The 19,436-nt window shown below is 36.5% G+C and overlaps 1 protein-coding gene across 6 annotated transcripts in view; it reads right to left on the bottom strand.

Moving 5' to 3' along the window:
• Positions 1-2,941: 2,941 nt before the first annotated feature.
• The window catches only part of LOC121378954 (disease resistance protein TAO1-like), a 37,545-nt gene continuing 21,050 nt past the window's right edge, over positions 2,942-19,436 (bottom strand). For 2 of the 6 annotated variants that reach the window (XM_041507352.1, XM_041507353.1), the window contains 21 exons: positions 17,014-17,113; positions 9,488-9,559; positions 9,362-9,433; positions 9,237-9,308; positions 9,111-9,182; positions 8,985-9,056; positions 8,859-8,930; positions 8,733-8,804; positions 8,607-8,678; positions 8,481-8,552; positions 8,355-8,426; positions 8,229-8,300; positions 8,103-8,174; positions 7,977-8,048; positions 7,851-7,922; positions 7,725-7,796; positions 7,599-7,670; positions 7,473-7,544; positions 6,576-6,644; positions 5,269-5,341; positions 2,942-3,052 (listed from right to left, as the gene is read on the bottom strand). In XM_041507352.1, coding sequence (XP_041363286.1) covers positions 3,009-3,052; positions 5,269-5,341; positions 6,576-6,644; positions 7,473-7,544; positions 7,599-7,670; positions 7,725-7,796; positions 7,851-7,922; positions 7,977-8,048; positions 8,103-8,174; positions 8,229-8,300; positions 8,355-8,426; positions 8,481-8,552; positions 8,607-8,678; positions 8,733-8,804; positions 8,859-8,930; positions 8,985-9,056; positions 9,111-9,182; positions 9,237-9,308; positions 9,362-9,433; positions 9,488-9,559; positions 17,014-17,113 — 1,510 coding nt within the window. In that variant the 3' untranslated portion in view covers positions 2,942-3,008. Of the gene's footprint in view, positions 3,053-5,046; positions 5,342-6,575; positions 6,645-7,472; positions 7,545-7,598; positions 7,671-7,724; positions 7,797-7,850; positions 7,923-7,976; positions 8,049-8,102; positions 8,175-8,228; positions 8,301-8,354; positions 8,427-8,480; positions 8,553-8,606; positions 8,679-8,732; positions 8,805-8,858; positions 8,931-8,984; positions 9,057-9,110; positions 9,183-9,236; positions 9,309-9,361; positions 9,434-9,487; positions 9,560-17,013; positions 17,114-19,436 lie in introns of all 6 variants that reach the window. The other 4 variants (XR_005958787.1, XM_041507357.1, XM_041507355.1 and 1 more) reach the window with 4 other exon arrangements.

Here is a 19,436-nt window from a genome sequence, read left to right as displayed (position 1 = left end):
TGTGTGTGTGTGTATTCTGTTTAAATTCTAATTAGATTTTATTTAATGTTAGTGATGATATTGAAAGAAAGCAAACCGATGACTGAATGTCCAAAACAGGATATACATGTATGACTAAAAGAAATAGAATGGTTGGACATTTGAGATGTTTTTGTAATTATTGACCGCTGCTGTTGTTGTTGTTACTGGTGCTGCCGCCACTACTATGGTTACTACTACTGCTGCTGCCGCCGCTTCTACTACTACTACTGCTGCTGCTGCTGCTGCAGCAGTAGTAGTAGCAGTGGCAGCAGCAACAGTAGTAGTAGTAGTAACAGCAGTTCTCAGCAGCAGTAGTAATGGAAGTACCAGATGCAACAGTAGTAGTAGCAGCAGTAACAAACACATGATCAGGATTTTTAGGAAATGAAGGAAGGAAATGTTTTATTTAACAACACACTCAACACATTTTATTTATGGTTATATGGCGTCAGACATATGGTTAAGGACCACACAGATATTGAGGGAGGAAACCCGCTGTCGCCACTTCATAGGCTACTCTTTTCGATTGGCAGCAAGGGATCTTTGATATGCACCATCCCATAGACAAGATAGCACATACCACAGCCTTTGATGTTCCAGTCGTGGTGCACTGGCTGGAGCGAGAAATAGCCTAATGGGCCTACTGACGGGGATCGATCCCAAACAAACCGTGCATCAAGCGAGCTCTTTACCACTGGGCTACATTTTAGGAAATGAAAGAAAAAAGAAAGAAATGTTTTATTTAACGACGCACTCAACACATTTTATTTACGGTTATATGGCGTCAGACATATGGTTAAGGACCACACAGATTTGGAGAGGAAAACCACTGTCGCCACTACATGGGCTAGATATATACAAACAGACTTATTTAATTTATAACACAATTTTATTTAGTTTGCCTCTGACCATGAAAATTTGTTTTAACAAAAATTATTATGCATATCTACCTACCCTATGGGTTTTTTAGCATGTTAGCGGAAACAAAGCATTTATTTTTAGCTCATGGTGAGCTATTGTGATCAGTCAATGTCCGTCGTTTGTCATCGTGCACCTTTGTACATCTTCGTCAACAACTGCTTCAAACGACATCTCCTAAACTGCTGGGCCAATTTTGATAAATCTTTACAGGAATACATACCATTACGTTGAAACGCATGGTTTATTTCAGTTGGGCTCAGATGTAAAAACTAATTGATCACGTGACTTTTGGCCTCTGTAATATGCATACCAGAAGAAAATTTTTCTGGCAAGTGGGCAATCATGAAGCTACAATGTGTCGTCTACAATTCCGTACTCCCTTTTTTGTCCTTATCCAGGCCACTTTTATTCATTGGACCACTAGTCTACCAGTGATATTTATTATTATGGCCACCTTCAAAGCGGGGGTATATTGCTTTGCTCATGTCGGCCGGTATGTCACGTCGGTAGACAAGATGGTTTCCAATCAAAAACTTTGGTTGGGCCTAGGATCCTCAGACTTGATATGAAGGTTGGTCATGACCGGTAGAGGAACCCTACCGATTATGAGGTCGCTTGGTCAGTCACGGCGACCTTGGGCAGTTAAACAGGTTCCGATCAATAACTTAAGAACAGTTGGACCAAGGATTCTCAAACTTGATATGAAGGTTGGCCATGACCAATAGATAATCCCTATCAATTTTGATGTCGCTATGTCGAAGTTCAAGGTCACAGTGACCTTGAGAAGTTAAGCGCTTTCTGATCAATAACTTACATGTAAGAATGGTTGGATCAAGAATCTTCATTTACTCTTTATGCAGTATGACCATGCCTTTTCGCCACATACAGTTATATCTTGGTGTGTGCTATATGCGTACACATAACGCTCAGTTGTGCTATATGCGGCACCCAATATATGCGGCGTTACAGTGCAGGGGTGTTGTTAAACATCTATTCTATTCTACATATTTACTGAAACGATTTACAAGATTCCACCGAGAGCATACATAAATTATAGCTATTGTGTACAGTGTACAAGCAGCTAATTTTATATAAGAAATAAAGCCTTAATAATTTCAACAGAAATAGCATCAAACTTTAAAGTTTCCTTAAGAATTAGTTACTACTTCTGGAAGCATTCAAAGTAAAACTATTTTCAACAGGTAATGAAAACTTGGCAACACATTTTTCATAAGAAATTTCATACCCTCAACATATCTTTTTTCAGTCTGGGTAATACAAACTTTGTAACCTCAGACTTGTTTAGTATGCCTGTTTCATGATAATGACAGATAGCTTCTACATTATATTAACTACTTTACAGGATGTAGTAAAGAGTAAGGTAACACAGTTAAAATAAAAGATAAAATATTTCTCTAAGATATTTTTGTGTGTATAATTATCCTATTTAAATGATAATAGAAAGTTTGGAAAAAGAGCCAAGTTTCAGCCAACTAAAATCGAATCGACCAAATAGCTCCAATTAATTTTCAATGAACGGACAAAAATTATGCATCCCATTTTCTTTTGGACCTAATTCTACGGGACATTTGCAAATTCAACAGCACAAAACCCCCATCCCCGCCCACTAGCAACCCTGGTCAGTCTACTGATGCTCCTTTGCACTTGCCAGCACGGGCATTCCCCTCTTCCCACAATCCCTTTCCTGTCCTGGACGAAGGAGCCGGCATAAGTTGACACATGCGCCCATGACATGCGTGTCCAACAACAGCTTATTCTGAATGTGCACGTCAAAACCTTTGACCTGATCTGACTGGTTTCGAAAAAAAGCTATGCCAATGCTTGATACTTCTAATGCTTTGCAACTGCGGAGGTGTGTGTTTTTCTATCTGTGTGAAAGTGTGTATCTGTTTTCCTTAGTCAGTAATAAGAGTAATTGCTAGGATTTTCCTTGGGACATTCACTGTCTATTTTAGCATAATAAAACAGACAGCTTAACTGAGTATTCAGATATTTATTTACAAAACTATTTTTGTTACGTCTTTATTTACAAACAAAGGTATCTGCTATCTGTCCAACTTGGATGTGCTTGGTTTAGGATCATTTGTCACTGAAAACAAAGAGTAAAATGTTAATCTATTATAGTGGAGGCAGTTAATGAAATCTTTAAATATTTGACCAAAGGGAAATAACTCTTATTAACAGTGGACAATAAAGGCATATTACCACAGATGTACAAGTACTTATTTCTCTTTACAATTTAACATGGATTATAAATTGAAATGACACTCATTTGGAATACCAAACCTCACTACTGTATCACCCAAAACATTTTTGAATTGACAGTAGCTGACAATTCCATCAGACTCAAGAGGTGACTATCTAAACACTGGACTGGTACACCCTAAGATACACTTTATATTACAAATGTAAACATTCCTAAGCTATAGTGAATATTAATGTATTAGGCAATGACCACATCTCCTGCTGTGCTAAATACCCTCTCAAAAGCAGAAAAAACCCCAAGGATTTGTAAACATTTCACTATTAATAAAAGCCATGAGTGCCTTTTAGACTTGGTATATAGGAAATCAAGTGGGATAAGGGGCTGATCCTGCTATGTACATGTAGTCCCACCCCCCCAAAAAAAAATATAGTGACTATTTGTTTGTTCTTGTTAAAATACACCCTAATATGTATTTTACAAAATTGTTGGTCCATCTTGCAGTAGTGGTTTGCTGTTCCCATCAGCTTCTCTATGTAAACCAGGCAAATGCTACATATAATAAACACACAGTAAAATCTACAAAATCATGTGGGTTTTTTCTCTTCCTTTTCTCCTTTTTTATAAGAATAATTAACGTTGGGTTTTAAAGGTCTCATTAGACAATTAAATATTTAATTTGGTATTGCAAATTATGTCATTATTTACAGTAATTTTGGCTGTTACTGCTGTTGAAGAATCCTCCCGCCAAGTAGTTACCTAATTAATATGCAGTGACATCATGCAATGTTTGTAGCTAATACTGCAATGACCAAACTAGATTAATAATAACATAATGACTCTTTGAACGATATTATAAGTAGTACTAAACCAAATAACATCCGGCTGGGTCAAAGTCCGAGGTGCACGTAACTTTTGATAGAGCAGTTAATACCACAAGCCCTGCCATTGGTGATATATGTGACAGTGTTTGTTGCGATAAAATGTCAGTTCATCTGGCCAGTAAATTTCTGTGATTTAATTTGAACTAGTGTCAATTTGCCAACTATCGTTGTTCTTGAAACTCAAACGGGGTCCTGCATAACTAGGGTAGTATAGATGCTACCTGTTATCTCTGAATTCTTTTCTATTTACTTTAAGGGTGAGGGTGGTAATATTTATATGTTGATTGAAACGCTGCAGGTAGGAGTTTTAGCCACATGTTTCTATTGCCATCATATGACTGATGTAATTTGGCCACTGAGTACTCTTCTCCATAATCTGTCGGGCAGGGGATACTAAATTACATAAAATACTACTGTGTATACATACAGCTTGCAAACTGCGGTCTTTCTAAATTTATATATTAAAATAATAATAATAATAATAATAATAATAAAGATAAAAACTTGAATATATTTGGTTCTTGGTGCACAAATATTTAAGGGAATTGTTGCAGTTCTAATTTTGACACTGTACGGTTAGGTGATGGATGCCCATCATATCACTCAAAATATAATACATCTTTGTCGTCCAACTCGCCATTATTTTAACAGATTTATGGGACATTGCCATAATTCAATTATTTTTACAAAATGTCGATATTAAGTGGGATATGGATGGTTAAATAAAGTACTTTCAGAATTTGAATCGGAAGTTGAAGTTGAATACTGATGCCAAAAATATTTGCTTTTTGTACCAGTATACATTGTTTTTATGCTTAATGAAGCAGGTCCAAGGGATAATATGCTAGCCGCTTCAGTCACTTCAAACAATACATTTGAATTAATTGCACTTCTCATGCAATTACTCAACTTTCATGCAATTACAATTATTATTGATGTAAGATGATTGTGTTGAGAGAAAAGTGAACTTAGAATACAGAAACAATCATCACAGACCTGATATATTTTCCAATGATGCAGGTTTAATTATCAAAGTCTAGAGTTTGCTCCTCTGCCCCATCCAAAGTGATGGACAAAATATAGCTCTCCAACCTCATTCACCAGCATACATCAGTTTCAAAGACAAAGATGAACATCCATCATCTCCGATGAAGACAATAGTCAACAAATCTTTGATGGCTGACAGAAAATTCTACTTAACAAATAATGAAAGCAGACCTGTTTCTTGATTGGGCTTTGATTTATTTTGCTTCAGAAAAGGTTCATGGAGAACTTCATATAGTCGATGTGCCTATATAAAAAATAATAAATGCTCTGCTTTATAACAACCATCTGACAAAATACTTTAATATCAGGTGAATCATAAAGAACTTGAACATTAAAGAAAAAGTTTGTTAAAGTTTGTTTTGTTTAAAGGGGTAATAAACTCAAACATGAGCATTATGTGTTAGAAAGACCACCAACACATACTGACACTTTAACAAATGAAAAACATGTAATTTTAGAGTTAATAAAAAAAGTGATTATTCCTGCTAACTGGGGGCAGCCATTTTCTTTTGATTTCGAGGCATCCGGTACTCTAGATTGGGGCGAAGTGACGTCAGCTCCTACCAGTATGCACAGTGTAAATAAAAGTAGAAATTTACAAGGCGCTTTTCTTTGATCAACTTCACTTGTAAAAAATAAATGATGTGATAATATAATAAACTATTTAACTAAATATATTTCAAGTGGCATTCTACCTGCCAATAAGGAATCACAGGTAGAGGCAACTAACAGAATAGACCAATTAACTAAGAAAACACTCTGTGTATCATATCAGTACATGGGTTAATGCATGGACAAAACTTGGTACAATTATTTCAACTTGTTGTGTAGCCATTTTGACAATGGTGGTTTATTTTGTATTGAAAAATAATATATACTTATTGCTGGCTTACTCTGATGGATATTATTACAATGCATGCCTATTTTATCATCCCGCAAAACCCAGGTACATTTGTTTCTCTAGTTCTAAGACTCAAAATGGCTGCATCTGTTATATATAATAGCCGTCACATTTAACCGTTTTATTAATTAAATATAATACTTGTTGATATTAAGCAATAATATGCATTATATATCGTTGAATTATACATACCAGTCCAAAGGCCTTGCGTGAGCATTCCTTTAACAACACCACTAGAGCATTCTGACACGTATTCATCATAGGAAACCTGCTACATTTCTTTCTAACGCAGAAAGGGATCTTTTATATGCACTTTCCCATAGACAGAAAAGCACATACTACAGCCTTTGACCAGTAGTGGTGCACTGGTTGGAATGAGAAAAAACCCAATCAGCTAAATGGATCCACTGAGGTGGTTCGATCCTGTGACGCAAATACCTCAAGCAAGTGAACATAAAACAGTGAATGACAGCAAGTTATTGTTTTAAATGAGTAGCAATTATAAAACAATCCCCACAGTAACTGTAAACTAAAACGCCCAATATAAAGTGATTTAATTGGTTCTAGTTTCACCTACCTTCTGTGGTCCAAAACCAGGGCAGAGAGATAACTCCTCACTGGTGGCCTGCATCACCCGCTCCACACACTGTAGAGGAAACCATTGCAGTGAGAATCAATGAATCAATCTTTAATGACACCTCAGCACAAACATTCACATCGACTACCGAGTGTCATACGTTTAGTGAGAGAACCGACAGAAATCCAACATGAAATTGGGCAATAAGTAATTCAACAGAATTCTAAAAAACATGAGTTATAACGTCAGGCGTATTTAGAAATCATCTGGCTCCAGAGGCCTGGGCAGATTTATCTAACACCATGCAAAAGTTGGCTAATTGAGTCCAATGGGCAATAAAATCTCATCACACTTTGATAGTTAGTTTCTAGATATTATATTGCTTGCTGTCCAACACCCATCCTGCAGAGACAACCTAGTTAGAGTTTCTAGATATTATATTGCTTGCTGTCCAACACCCATCCTGCAGAGACAACCTAGTTAGAGGTTAAAGTTAAAGTTTGTTTGTTTAATGGCATCACTAGAGCACTTGGATTTATTAATTATTGCCTTTTAGATAATAAACATTTGTTAACAAAGTTATCTTTTATATGCATCATTCTACAGACAGGATAGCACATGCCATGGCTTTTGATATACCAGTCGTGAGGCACTGGTTGGAATGTGAAAATATATATCAGAGAATTGTTTCACTTAGGTGATTTCATCCTATAATGCAGGCAAGTGCTCTTCCAACTGAGATAGATCCCACCTTCTCCCAATTATAGGACAACTTAGGATAGCTAGTATGCATGAACCACACAGAACAAAAGTTTGAAAACAAAATGAATCCTCATCATTAAGACATATTGTACACTATCTGTGATTTAATGTGATTACTGATGTAAGAAAACATACCCCAAATATTGACATAAGAGTCATACAGTCAGTCTTGTTAAGAGATTTCACAGTGGTCAGACAATCAGTCACCTACAAGAATACCATGTAACAAAGAATTAACTTTTAATAGAGACTAAAACATACCCCAAATATTGACATAAGAGTCATACAGTCAGTCTTGTTAACAGATTTCACAGTGGTCAGACAATCAGTCACCTACAAGAATACCATGTAACAAAGAATTAACTTTTAATAGAGACTAAAACATACCCCAAATATTGACATAAGAGTCATACAGTCAGTCTTGTTAACAGATTTCACAGTGGTCAGACAATCAGTCACCTACAAGAATACCATGTAACAAAGAATTAACTTTTAATAGAGACTAAAACATACCCCAAATATTGACATAAGAGTCATACAGTCAGTCTTGTTAAGAGATTTCACAGTGGTCAGACAATCAGTCACCTACAAGAATACCATGTAACAAAGAATTAACTTTTAATAGAGACTAAAACATACCCCAAATATTGACATAAGAGTCATACAGTCAGTCTTGTTAACAGATTTCACAGTGGTCAGACAATCAGTCACCTACAAGAATACCATGTAACAAAGAATTAACTTTTAATAGAGACTAAAACATACCCCAAATATTGACATAAGAGTCATACAGTCAGTCTTGTTAAGAGATTTCACAGTGGTCAGACAATCAGTCACCTACAAGAATACCATGTAACAAAGAATTAACTTTTAATAGAGACTAAAACATACCCCAAATATTGACATAAGAGTCATACAGTCAGTCTTGTTAACAGATTTCACAGTGGTCAGACAATCAGTCACCTACAAGAATACCATGTAACAAAGAATTAACTTTTAATAGAGACTAAAACATACCCCAAATATTGACATAAGAGTCATACAGTCAGTCTTGTTAACAGATTTCACAGTGGTCAGACAATCAGTCACCTACAAGAATACCATGTAACAAAGAATTAACTTTTAATAGAGACTAAAACATACCCCAAATATTGACATAAGAGTCATACAGTCAGTCTTGTTAAGAGATTTCACAGTGGTCAGACAATCAGTCACCTACAAGAATACCATGTAACAAAGAATTAACTTTTAATAGAGACTAAAACATACCCCAAATATTGACATAAGAGTCATACAGTCAGTCTTGTTAACAGATTTCACAGTGGTCAGACAATCAGTCACCTACAAGAATACCATGTAACAAAGAATTAACTTTTAATAGAGACTAAAACATACCCCAAATATTGACATAAGAGTCATACAGTCAGTCTTGTTAACAGATTTCACAGTGGTCAGACAATCAGTCACCTACAAGAATACCATGTAACAAAGAATTAACTTTTAATAGAGACTAAAACATACCCCAAATATTGACATAAGAGTCATACAGTCAGTCTTGTTAAGAGATTTCACAGTGGTCAGACAATCAGTCACCTACAAGAATACCATGTAACAAAGAATTAACTTTTAATAGAGACTAAAACATACCCCAAATATTGACATAAGAGTCATACAGTCAGTCTTGTTAACAGATTTCACAGTGGTCAGACAATCAGTCACCTACAAGAATACCATGTAACAAAGAATTAACTTTTAATAGAGACTAAAACATACCCCAAATATTGACATAAGAGTCATACAGTCAGTCTTGTTAACAGATTTCACAGTGGTCAGACAATCAGTCACCTACAAGAATACCATGTAACAAAGAATTAACTTTTAATAGAGACTAAAACATACCCCAAATATTGACATAAGAGTCATACAGTCAGTCTTGTTAACAGATTTCACAGTGGTCAGACAATCAGTCACCTACAAGAATACCATGTAACAAAGAATTAACTTTAATAGAGACTAAAACATACCCCAAATATTGACATAAGAGTCATACAGTCAGTCTTGTTAAGAGATTTCACAGTGGTCAGACAATCAGTCACCTACAAGAATACCATGTAACAAAGAATTAACTTTTAATAGAGACTAAAACATACCCCAAATATTGACATAAGAGTCATACAGTCAGTCTTGTTAACAGATTTCACAGTGGTCAGACAATCAGTCACCTACAAGAATACCATGTAACAAAGAATTAACTTTTAATAGAGACTAAAACAAAGATGAAATAAATGTTAAAACGGAGACAAAGATACGCGAGGGTGTGACAAAAAACCAAATGAGTGAGAATGATTAGCTTGTGCAATACTCCAGCTCCAAATAAACTGATCACACATTTCTTTAATATGGTCATTCCTTGTTCTAGATTATGGAGTGTTCACATTTTCTAATCAAGCAAATAGTTTTTCTTTTACACTACTTTATATAAGATGTGTGTTATTGCCCTTACCGGAAAACACCTGATAGTAATTAGATCAGTGCATTAACATGTAGGTAAACTGTTTTACCTAGATCTAACAAAACTGCAACTGAAACTTATTTCACTATGCACATTTCTAAAACATTAAATAGTAGGTGCAACTCAATTTTAAACTGATCACCAGCTATTGTTAATCAAAATGTTCCCTGTATGGTATGTTTAAAATGTTTAATGGTGGAATCCCTCGACATCTTCAGTAGACACATCTCGCAGGTAGTAACTGGCGAAGATCGAGTCAGTGGCCCAATAACACCCTGTTAAAATACTGTTAATAGGTGTATTGCAGTGCAGCGACATGGTGGAAGCTAAGATATGAAGCTCATGCGGGTTAGATGCCAACGGTGGAAGTAACCCCTCTGCCTGGTAAGAGCACAGAATCGTGGACCACATCCAAGTAGACACTGTGTTCTTAGTGGCTCTGGTTGCATGAGAGGAACAGGTGTTTTCGATGCTTGCGAAAAGACTTAGTTCTCTCAATGTAGTGCTTCAGGGCTCGGACAGGACATAATGACAAGTCCTCAAGATCGTGGGAACCCACAATGGAAACCTTTCTTCCGTAAACCCTCGGAGATAATGTCCACGCGTGTAGCTGAAACAAGCTGGGATTGGGATGGTGCTGTCTCGACGTGGGATGAAGCAGGAGGCGATCCCAATTGGGTAGAGGTAGAGAATCTGGATCCACGAGATGAATGAGGTCCCAGGGCTGAAAATTTGGCTTTTATCATAAGAATCTATGTGGATTCCCATGGAAGCAGTCCATAAGAATCCTCCAATTCTAAATATTTTCAGAGAAGAACTTTATCAACAGTATATAGAATTCTGTGTCAGTGTTACTAACTGTATATTGATTAAAAAAAACGTACTATTTACTGGAAATAATAACCAATTTGTCAGTAACAGTTTATCCAATTTTAAAGCAAAAAAACCCAAACAAAAACAACTTCTTTTTTTTTACTAACAGTTTTTTTTAGTTGTTGGTGCCATTTGTTCTTTACAGTCAGTGTTTTTAGGTGTCTTACCAGCCCCAAGTTCAGCCAGCAAACATTTGGCTAATGTTCGCAAACTATTTGATTGGTTCCCAATGTGGCCATTTGGTTTACCGTGAACAGCACAAACCAGTTGGTGGACATTTTTTCTGCTCGGTCTGGCTGAATGCAGCCCATTACTTTTCGAAGATTGCTTATTGCTGATGCCAATGACATATTGCATTGAACACTGCCAAAAGTTATAACATGTTGATGTGGAAACTTGCTTCGATGGAAGACCACAGCCCCGATGCTGTCTGACTGTTGAGATGAGCTTCCCAACCTTCTAGCAATGTGTCCACGAACAGATGATGCGTCACTTGAAATGGCCGCAAGGAGACTCCGTCTAAGACGTTCAACGGAATCTGCCACCACTGAAGACTGGGTTGAAGGTTGGCGTGAAGGCTGATCATCAGTCTGAGGTTGGCCAACATGATGAATGGATTCAAGAAGACTTGGAGACGACATAACTGTAACCGGCCTCATAGAGTTAAGTCTTGCGCTGATCTCAAAAGACCCAGCAGGCTCTGCCAAGCATGGAATGTCACACGTTCGGCCAGGACTATGGAGACTGCAGATTGTATCTTGGTCCATCTGTCGGCAGGAACCTGAAGCAGTCCCAGATCGGTACTCAGTTCAATTCCAAAAAACTGGAGATTCTATGCTGGTTGGAATCGAGACTTTTCAAGGTTGCCAATCCACCCGAGGCGATTCAAGAATTGAAGTATGTAGCTGACGTTTCCCGCTAACTTCGTCTTGCTCTGGCACTTCATAAGGCAGTTGTCCATATACCCTGATTATGAAGAAACTGTGACATCGGAGCTGTTATTCGGGTGAACAGCCAAAGAGCTATCAAGATACCAATATGTAACAGGGTAAAAATATATAACACTGTATGTATATATGTTTTATTTTATTTGCTACTTATTTTATAATATTTTATTAATGGGTTATTTCGTTTGTTTTTAGGATATTCGTCGTAGAGAATACCCTATTAGACAACGCCCTAACCTTTTCCCCGTCAAATTGGAGTTTAGCCAATGATATTTTATTCTGGTGTCATGTGACATTGGTCACAGCTAGTCCGTGCCACATTCACATTGAACAGCAAGCCATCAACAAACGAGATAATTCTCAACTATTTCTTGATTATTTTTTCATCTTTTCTGCGACGGTTACAGGTTTGACTAACATGAATTTATATAATTATATAATTATTGTGCACATTATGTTCCATTATGATTTAAGTATTAACTATTGATAGGTATAAAATCATAATCTGTATTAACTATTGATAGATATAAAATCATAATCTGTATTAACTATGGATAGATATAAATTGATAATGTAGTTGACACTAGGGAAAGGTAGTGGTTATAAGTATTTAAAAGTATATTTAATGTAATTTTAATGTATTTTTTAAATATATATTCTTAATTTACTAACTGTAAAGACAATAATTATTAGGGTAATTATACTGTATACAATAACGATAAATATATATAGGTCTAACCATTATATATTTTCGCTTATATTATGATGTTTGTTTATAGGATGAGGAATTGTCGTTAATACTCGGCAACCAGTTCGGTCCATAGCCCACAGCCAAGGTGTGTAACATAATTATTTATAGGTGTTTGTGTGTACAGTTTCTAGTAACAACGCACGCATGTTTCGTGTGTTGTTGGTTTTACAAGCGTGTTGGCCAGCGCTTGTCATTTTGTAAGCTGGATCGATGAACCAGTAGTGTATTTATGTTGTATTGAATCAGTGGGTTATGTCCACGGATGAGGTTTTGGATGCATATACATGTTTATTCTGATAACGTATAACTGTTAAGTAATCTATAAATTGGTATCCTTGACGATGTGTATTTTGTCAAGTTGTGAGATGTATAACATTTGCATTGTATGATGATGACACGGTGTTTTACCAATTATATTATATTACATATTTTTATATACTATTTTCAGGACCTTTATTTGACGGTTGCCAAATAAACCGAATCCTACCCAGCATTGTTGTTGTCTTTCTGATTAGAGGGATTTAACCCAAATGCTACAAAAAGGCAGGACCATCCACTTGTAGTGCACTCCCTGCAGCATGAACCTGAGATACTTGTGATCGGCAGGGTGGATGGGCACATGATGTCCAGTGAGGCTAGCCAGTCGTTCAGCTGGATGGCGGTTCTCACATCCCGGACAATGAACATCTTGAACTTCGGATGTGGTTCTAGATGATGCAGCTTGAAGTATGCTCGGTTGTGAATCATGTGGAGCACTCCAGAATCTTTCTTTGGGACAAGAAATATGTCCGAATAAAACTCCGGAGTGACGTGCTGCAATGGTATCTTCTGGACCGCTCCTTTCTCTAACAGTTTGTCTACTGTCTCTTGCAGAACCTGCATGTGAGAGATGGAGTGGCAGTCTTCCCTTGGTGATGTAATCAAGGGTAGTGTTGAAGACAATTGCAGTCGGTAGCCGTGTCATAAAACCTTGGTTACAAACACGTCCTCGCAGAGATGTTCCCAATTCCTCCAATACCTCTGCTGTCGACTTCCGACACTGGACGTTTCAACCAGTGTTGGACACACCGGAAGTGTAAGCGGAAAGTCGATTCCTGGATCCGGCAGGTTTTCGAGGAGTTGTGTTTTTTCAAAAGAGCTGCCACTTGAAAGGTGCATTCTTCCACTTATTAGCCTGGGTTGACTGCAGAAAAGGAATTTTCTGTTTGGGCGAGTCGAGGGTGGAAATAAGCTGAAGAGCTTTGACGGTTGCAATGGACTGCTACACTTTCTTGTTATCATTAACGATGTCCGAGACCTTGCCTGTAAACAGTTTCGATGAAGACCAGGGTTGCGATAACAACGTCTTCTTATGTGACTCATCCAAAGTACTGTTTCAAACAGGAGTTGTGCTGCTTTTGAGTCAGGATAGTCGACATGGACATAATCATGGAAGTCATAAAGGCAATCATTTTTACCAACTGTTGCACTGAAGCGTAACCTTTCCCATCATTCACTTGAGAGGCTAATGCTGCCAAGAACACATCTAGATACAATAATATGTCTAGAAGTCGTCGCTGAATAGTGTCCATGGCCGCAACCGTATGCTCTGGAATCTCAACTGTAGTTGGATATTTGCAGAGTCTGGATAAATCTGCATTAAATTCAGGCGCCTTGTCTTTGAAAGGCATATTGAAGACCGGATAAAGATGCGAGTACCATGGAGGAAAAGCCAACGGCGAAGCAGTGTCTTTGAAGGCTGCATTCAACTCCAAATCAACATTCGCAATCATAGTACCAACGGCTAATGATCGAAGCACGACATCCTCTGGAGCTGCATTGGTGGCTATCATCGGCACCAGACCCTTCAGTGTTGGCGCAGGTGGATGCAGTAATGAAGGCAGCAACTCATAAACAATGGCAAGACAATCTTTCATTGACATCCGGTCCACTGCATCGGTGTCGTCGATGACGGATACATGGGACTATTCAACAGGAAAATCATGTAACAATCTCGCACAGGCATATCAATCCCCGACACTGGAAGGTCGTGGAGACCGTGAATGGTCACGATGGGACCCAGTGTAAGTCCATGACGCTTGATTCTCCAAACTTCTTGAAAGGTGACGTCGGTTGAAATGAGCCGAAGTCTGTGGGGATCGGCTATGTTTCCTGCTCCGGTGATTCGTAGAAGTTCTGCTAGGCGATCTAAATGACGTCGACTTCCGAGTCAAAGCTGGTAAGTCCCTGTGGACCGGCCTGGAAACCATGTCACCCGTAGGTGTTGAGGCCGTCGACACCGTAGCTGGAGCCATAGCTGGAGCCGATACAGGAATCGTAGCATCAGCAGAAACTGTAGCCGCTGGACTGGTACCTGTAGTGGCCGCCATCGATGCAAAGGTTTCTTGTAACATACTAGGCAGCAAAGTCTTCAAAACTTCAGCAACCGACTCTATAATTGACGACTGTGGAGGAGCTGAAGTGGAAGCCATCTCAACTTTCTTGGCCTGCTGGGCAAGGACCTTGAGGTATGCCGCAAACTCTGTCAGTCCCAAAGGTAAACACAGGAGACAGCGAGACTCTATGTTGCATAATGATCTGCAGCTAGGACAAACGTCGTGTGGGTCCCCACCCGCCATGAATTTCTTGCATTTGTTGCAAGACCTCACCACACAAGAAGAGCTGGTATCTGACATTTTTCAAGAATTGTAATGAAAAAGCAAACACAGATGTCTGTACAATTCCGGTAAACAAAAAACTGCCATTTTAAAAAATGGCGAACATAGCTCTTGATTGGCACATGTGGAAATCAATAATTTTCACATAACACTTTAAATAAAGTGATTACAACCGAAATAATTGTACAACAATAAAGTAACAACATTGTAGAATGTGTTACAGACACAAAAGTCGCAAATAAACCAAGTAAAATAACCAGATGGCTCAGATGACGATGGAGTGAAAATAAGAACGTCCGAACCATAAGAGTGAAGGAAAAAGAAGGAAGTTAAAGTCACGTGACCAGAACAGGAAGGGGTGCACAGTAGAATTTTAGGCCATCCCATTGGCCGTTGGGATGTTCGAAACAGAATACTATCCTTAGGGGAATATGCACTAGTTTGAGGACAGATGATGTTGAAAAGAAATGGGTATTAAAAAGCTTCACCTCATGTTCTGTAAACATTTGCTTAATGCCAACCGAAAAACAACAAGCCACATGGTGTATCATGAATTAGATTTTACAATTTGTTTAAGAGATAGATTTATTTGTGAAATGCTACTCTCTCAGTTTCTTTAATATGTTTAATTTATAAGCACTTAACTAATAATCACGGTCTCCAGTACTATTTAACAAAAAAACCTTTCTTTCACATTTAGAAGTTATATTTGTAAATTTAGATGTTCTGAATATTGATATTTGTCATTACAGAAATACTAAATATCAACTGTCTATCCTGAAATTGTTATTTCACTTTTCTAGTTGTTCCTAACCTATTACTACATTTTTTACTAATTTGTATAGATGCAACACCATGTTACAGGTACATTTACATGTTTGTCTGATGTCACTGTTTTTTCTTAATTATGTAAATTTAAAATTATGTTTGCTTTAGCAAATAATTGAATTGAACTGAATGAAAGGATCTGTTTGATTATGTGGATGACATAAAAAAAAGTTCTGGAAAATGACTTCCAGGAATGTTTTGAAGCATGGACACACATTGATTAATCTGGGTATCTTTTTGGCTCTGTATATTCATCGGGATGGTGGCTGTCAGTTGTAAGAGGTGGTAAGTCACCTCTAGCACACTTCCAATGTGAATTCCACCAAGTATTTTTTTCTAAATTGTAATAACTACTGTTTAAGTATTTTTTCTAAATTGTAATATACTACTTTTAAGTATTTTTTCTACAAATTGTAACAACTACTGTTTAAGTATTTTTTCTAAATTACTTTAAAGTATTTTTTCTATAAATTGTAATAACTATTGTTTAAGTATTTTTTCTACAAATTGTAATAACTACTGTTTAAGTATTTTTTCTACAAATTGTAACAACTACTGTTTAAGTATTTTTTCAATGGTTAAGCTGATCACAGGCTTGTATAAATATCTATTTTTATATATTTTTGTAAATGTAATAATTATGAGATATTGGACAAGCTTCCAATTTGTATGGTGTTTGTGTCCCGAGTGAAACAGTCTGCAGTAGTTACAAGCTTTAGGCAGTGACAATGAGAATTATTTCACGAGGGACATAGACATGGTGCGGGGTGGTGGCAAGTTTAATATCATATTTATTACTCATAATTGATCTTGATTTATATCACTCAACTTGTTTGGTTGGCGTCCATAGAAGGTTGTAGTAAGATAATTGATGATATGTTGCAAGATATTTTTTTAAACCATATGTATAATAATAAATGTTTCCATTTTGTGTTTCTAAAACATCTGGCTAATCATTTGAACAACTGGTCCCAAAATATATCAATATATGAGTTCTTTTATATATATATATATATATATATATGGGCTTATGGCCTTACATACAATAAAAGAATTGAATTGAATGGAGTATTTGTTCTATGAATTCTAACAATAATTATAAGTAAACCTTTGCCATGAAGTTGTTCTCCGTCTTCTCCATCAAAGCTTCTGGTGGCTTGTTTTCATACACCTTATAGGTTTCCAGATACCTACCAGCCTCCTCAGTACTACAATATAACAATAAGGAATTATTATAATAATGATACACATTGTCACTCATTTGCAACATCATATGTCATTTAATTAGTTACACATAAAAAGTTAATAAGTTTTATGTATCGATAATTGAATTGAGGTTTTTTTCAATTAATTACAAATTATTCATATTATTTTAATTATTTTTCTTTGCTTTTTATTACCAGGGTATACATTCACAAGCAGTGCACCGACAATAAAAATATGGTTTCATATTGATTAATATATATTAAAAAAACAAAGCAGTGAGTGGTTTTCGATAATAAGTTTCCAGCCTCAAAAATATACAACCTCGAAAATATCTGAAAATATCAACAAATTCTATGAAAACTATTCACTGTGATCAAAATAGTACACTGACAATTTACTGCAGTATTTCAGTATTTTATTTTCTTCCATGTACAGATCACTAGAAACTACAAAGGAATAGTGTCTACAACACACCAAGTTAATTATATTCTATACTGGTGTGTGCTCTAGGGTCTCCATGACTACTAAGTACTTGAGCATGGGTCGAGTCTAGCAAGACTCAAGTACATTCACAGGACTCAAAGTACCCGTGCAAGGAGCACCGTGAAATGAAGAGCATTCTCATTTAATTATATTTGTATGTCATTTTGCCATATGATGGCAGCCGGTTACATTACAGGGCTATGAGAATGTGTGCAATGTAATACAATGGCATGATTTGGCATCCATGTTCAGCACTGAAATTAAGATAGATAATATTATTTTACTTTATTCCTTAGTCTCATCATCATCTGGTGTAAGTGTCGGGTACTCGGGTCTGAGTCGAGTTTGACCCTTGTGTACTCAAGTCCAGTATTTGTGCTGTGCTTGTATACTAAGCCAGCTTATTATACGAGTATGAGTTAAACATATGAAGCTCAGATTAAACACTACCAAGTTTGACTTAGAAAACATCTCAAACCAATCTTAATTGGCTTGATATCAAATCAAATACTGATCAGTTGTGACAATATCACGCTAATAACAGACCATATTTAATTACAACTGAGTGTTTTATCATTTAACTTTAAGCACCAGTGATATGCAAATGGAAGCTGACGTGAAACTTTTAATGTTGATTACAGAATATTCAATATGATAAACCACGAAAATAAAACACTCATTTTAGAGTTGCCAAACCTTGAAAATAGAAACCTCAAAATGTCTTTAGTCCTGAAACCATGAAAATTGTAGACCACAAATATTTCCGGTTATATGATAGAGTGGCTTTATACATGTAGATTACCTTCACCCATATACAAACAAGCGTTCTGAGAGTACTGCTAAAGCAATACATGTCCCCTACCTGACCAACAATTTTTCGTATCTCATTAAATTCAAGAGCCAAACATCTGTGAAAAGTGGGTAATCACCATGAACGTTAAACTTGATCAGTATGAGTACATGATAAAGCTATACACAAAATTTCATGTCATTGTTTCAAGACCTTGTGAAAAAAAGTCTGGAAAACAAACTTCCACATCGCCTAAGTTCAAGGGCCATAACTCTGTCAAAAATGGGAAAAATCACCATAAAGTCAAACTTGATCTGTAACTGTATATGATAAAGCTATACACAAAATATATACACTATATGTGGAACAGATGGATGGACGGATGGATGGACAGACAGACGGACAGTGATAAAAAAAACTATAGTCCCCTCCGGTTGGACTGGTAGGGGACTAATAATTACCAGTTCCATATTGAGCAAACACTAGTGAAATATAAGATATAAAAATTAATTAGATTTGTTATATTGATTGTGTATGGAGCCAAAACAATTGGTGCCAGAATGTCCTCTTGTTGACCTTATAAAAGACTGTGTGTGAAAATGTCAAGATTAATGATTGTGGCAGCCATTCTTGTCCATTAGCCTACTTAAGCCTAATGACAAATTATTTTGCGAATATTTTCATTAAGGCTGATTTAAACATTTTACATACTGTTAACATACATGTAAAATCGTAAACTTTCTATCAACAGTATTGCTAATGACAAATCATTTTGCAAATATCAGCATTACGGCTGGTTTGAAAAAAAGAAAGAAGTATGCATGTATACTGTTAACATACACTCTTAATCTTCCGTCAACTGAATTGTGTAATTACATGTGCATTTAGCAGGTGAACATAAGAAGTTACAATGTTTCACATATCAGTAATTAAATACTTTAAAAAAATTAATTAACAAATTATTAACCTTATTTCAATTATATTCCTCTGCTTTTCAGACAGATGGCTAATTCCTGACATAACTAACTATAAAGCCACATGTTTCTCAGAAG

The sequence above is a fragment of the Gigantopelta aegis genome, chromosome 8 (assembly GCF_016097555.1).
Source record: "Gigantopelta aegis isolate Gae_Host chromosome 8, Gae_host_genome, whole genome shotgun sequence".
NCBI lineage: Eukaryota > Metazoa > Mollusca > Gastropoda > Neomphalida > Peltospiridae > Gigantopelta > Gigantopelta aegis.
This window is presented reverse-complemented; position numbering and strand designations above follow the sequence as displayed.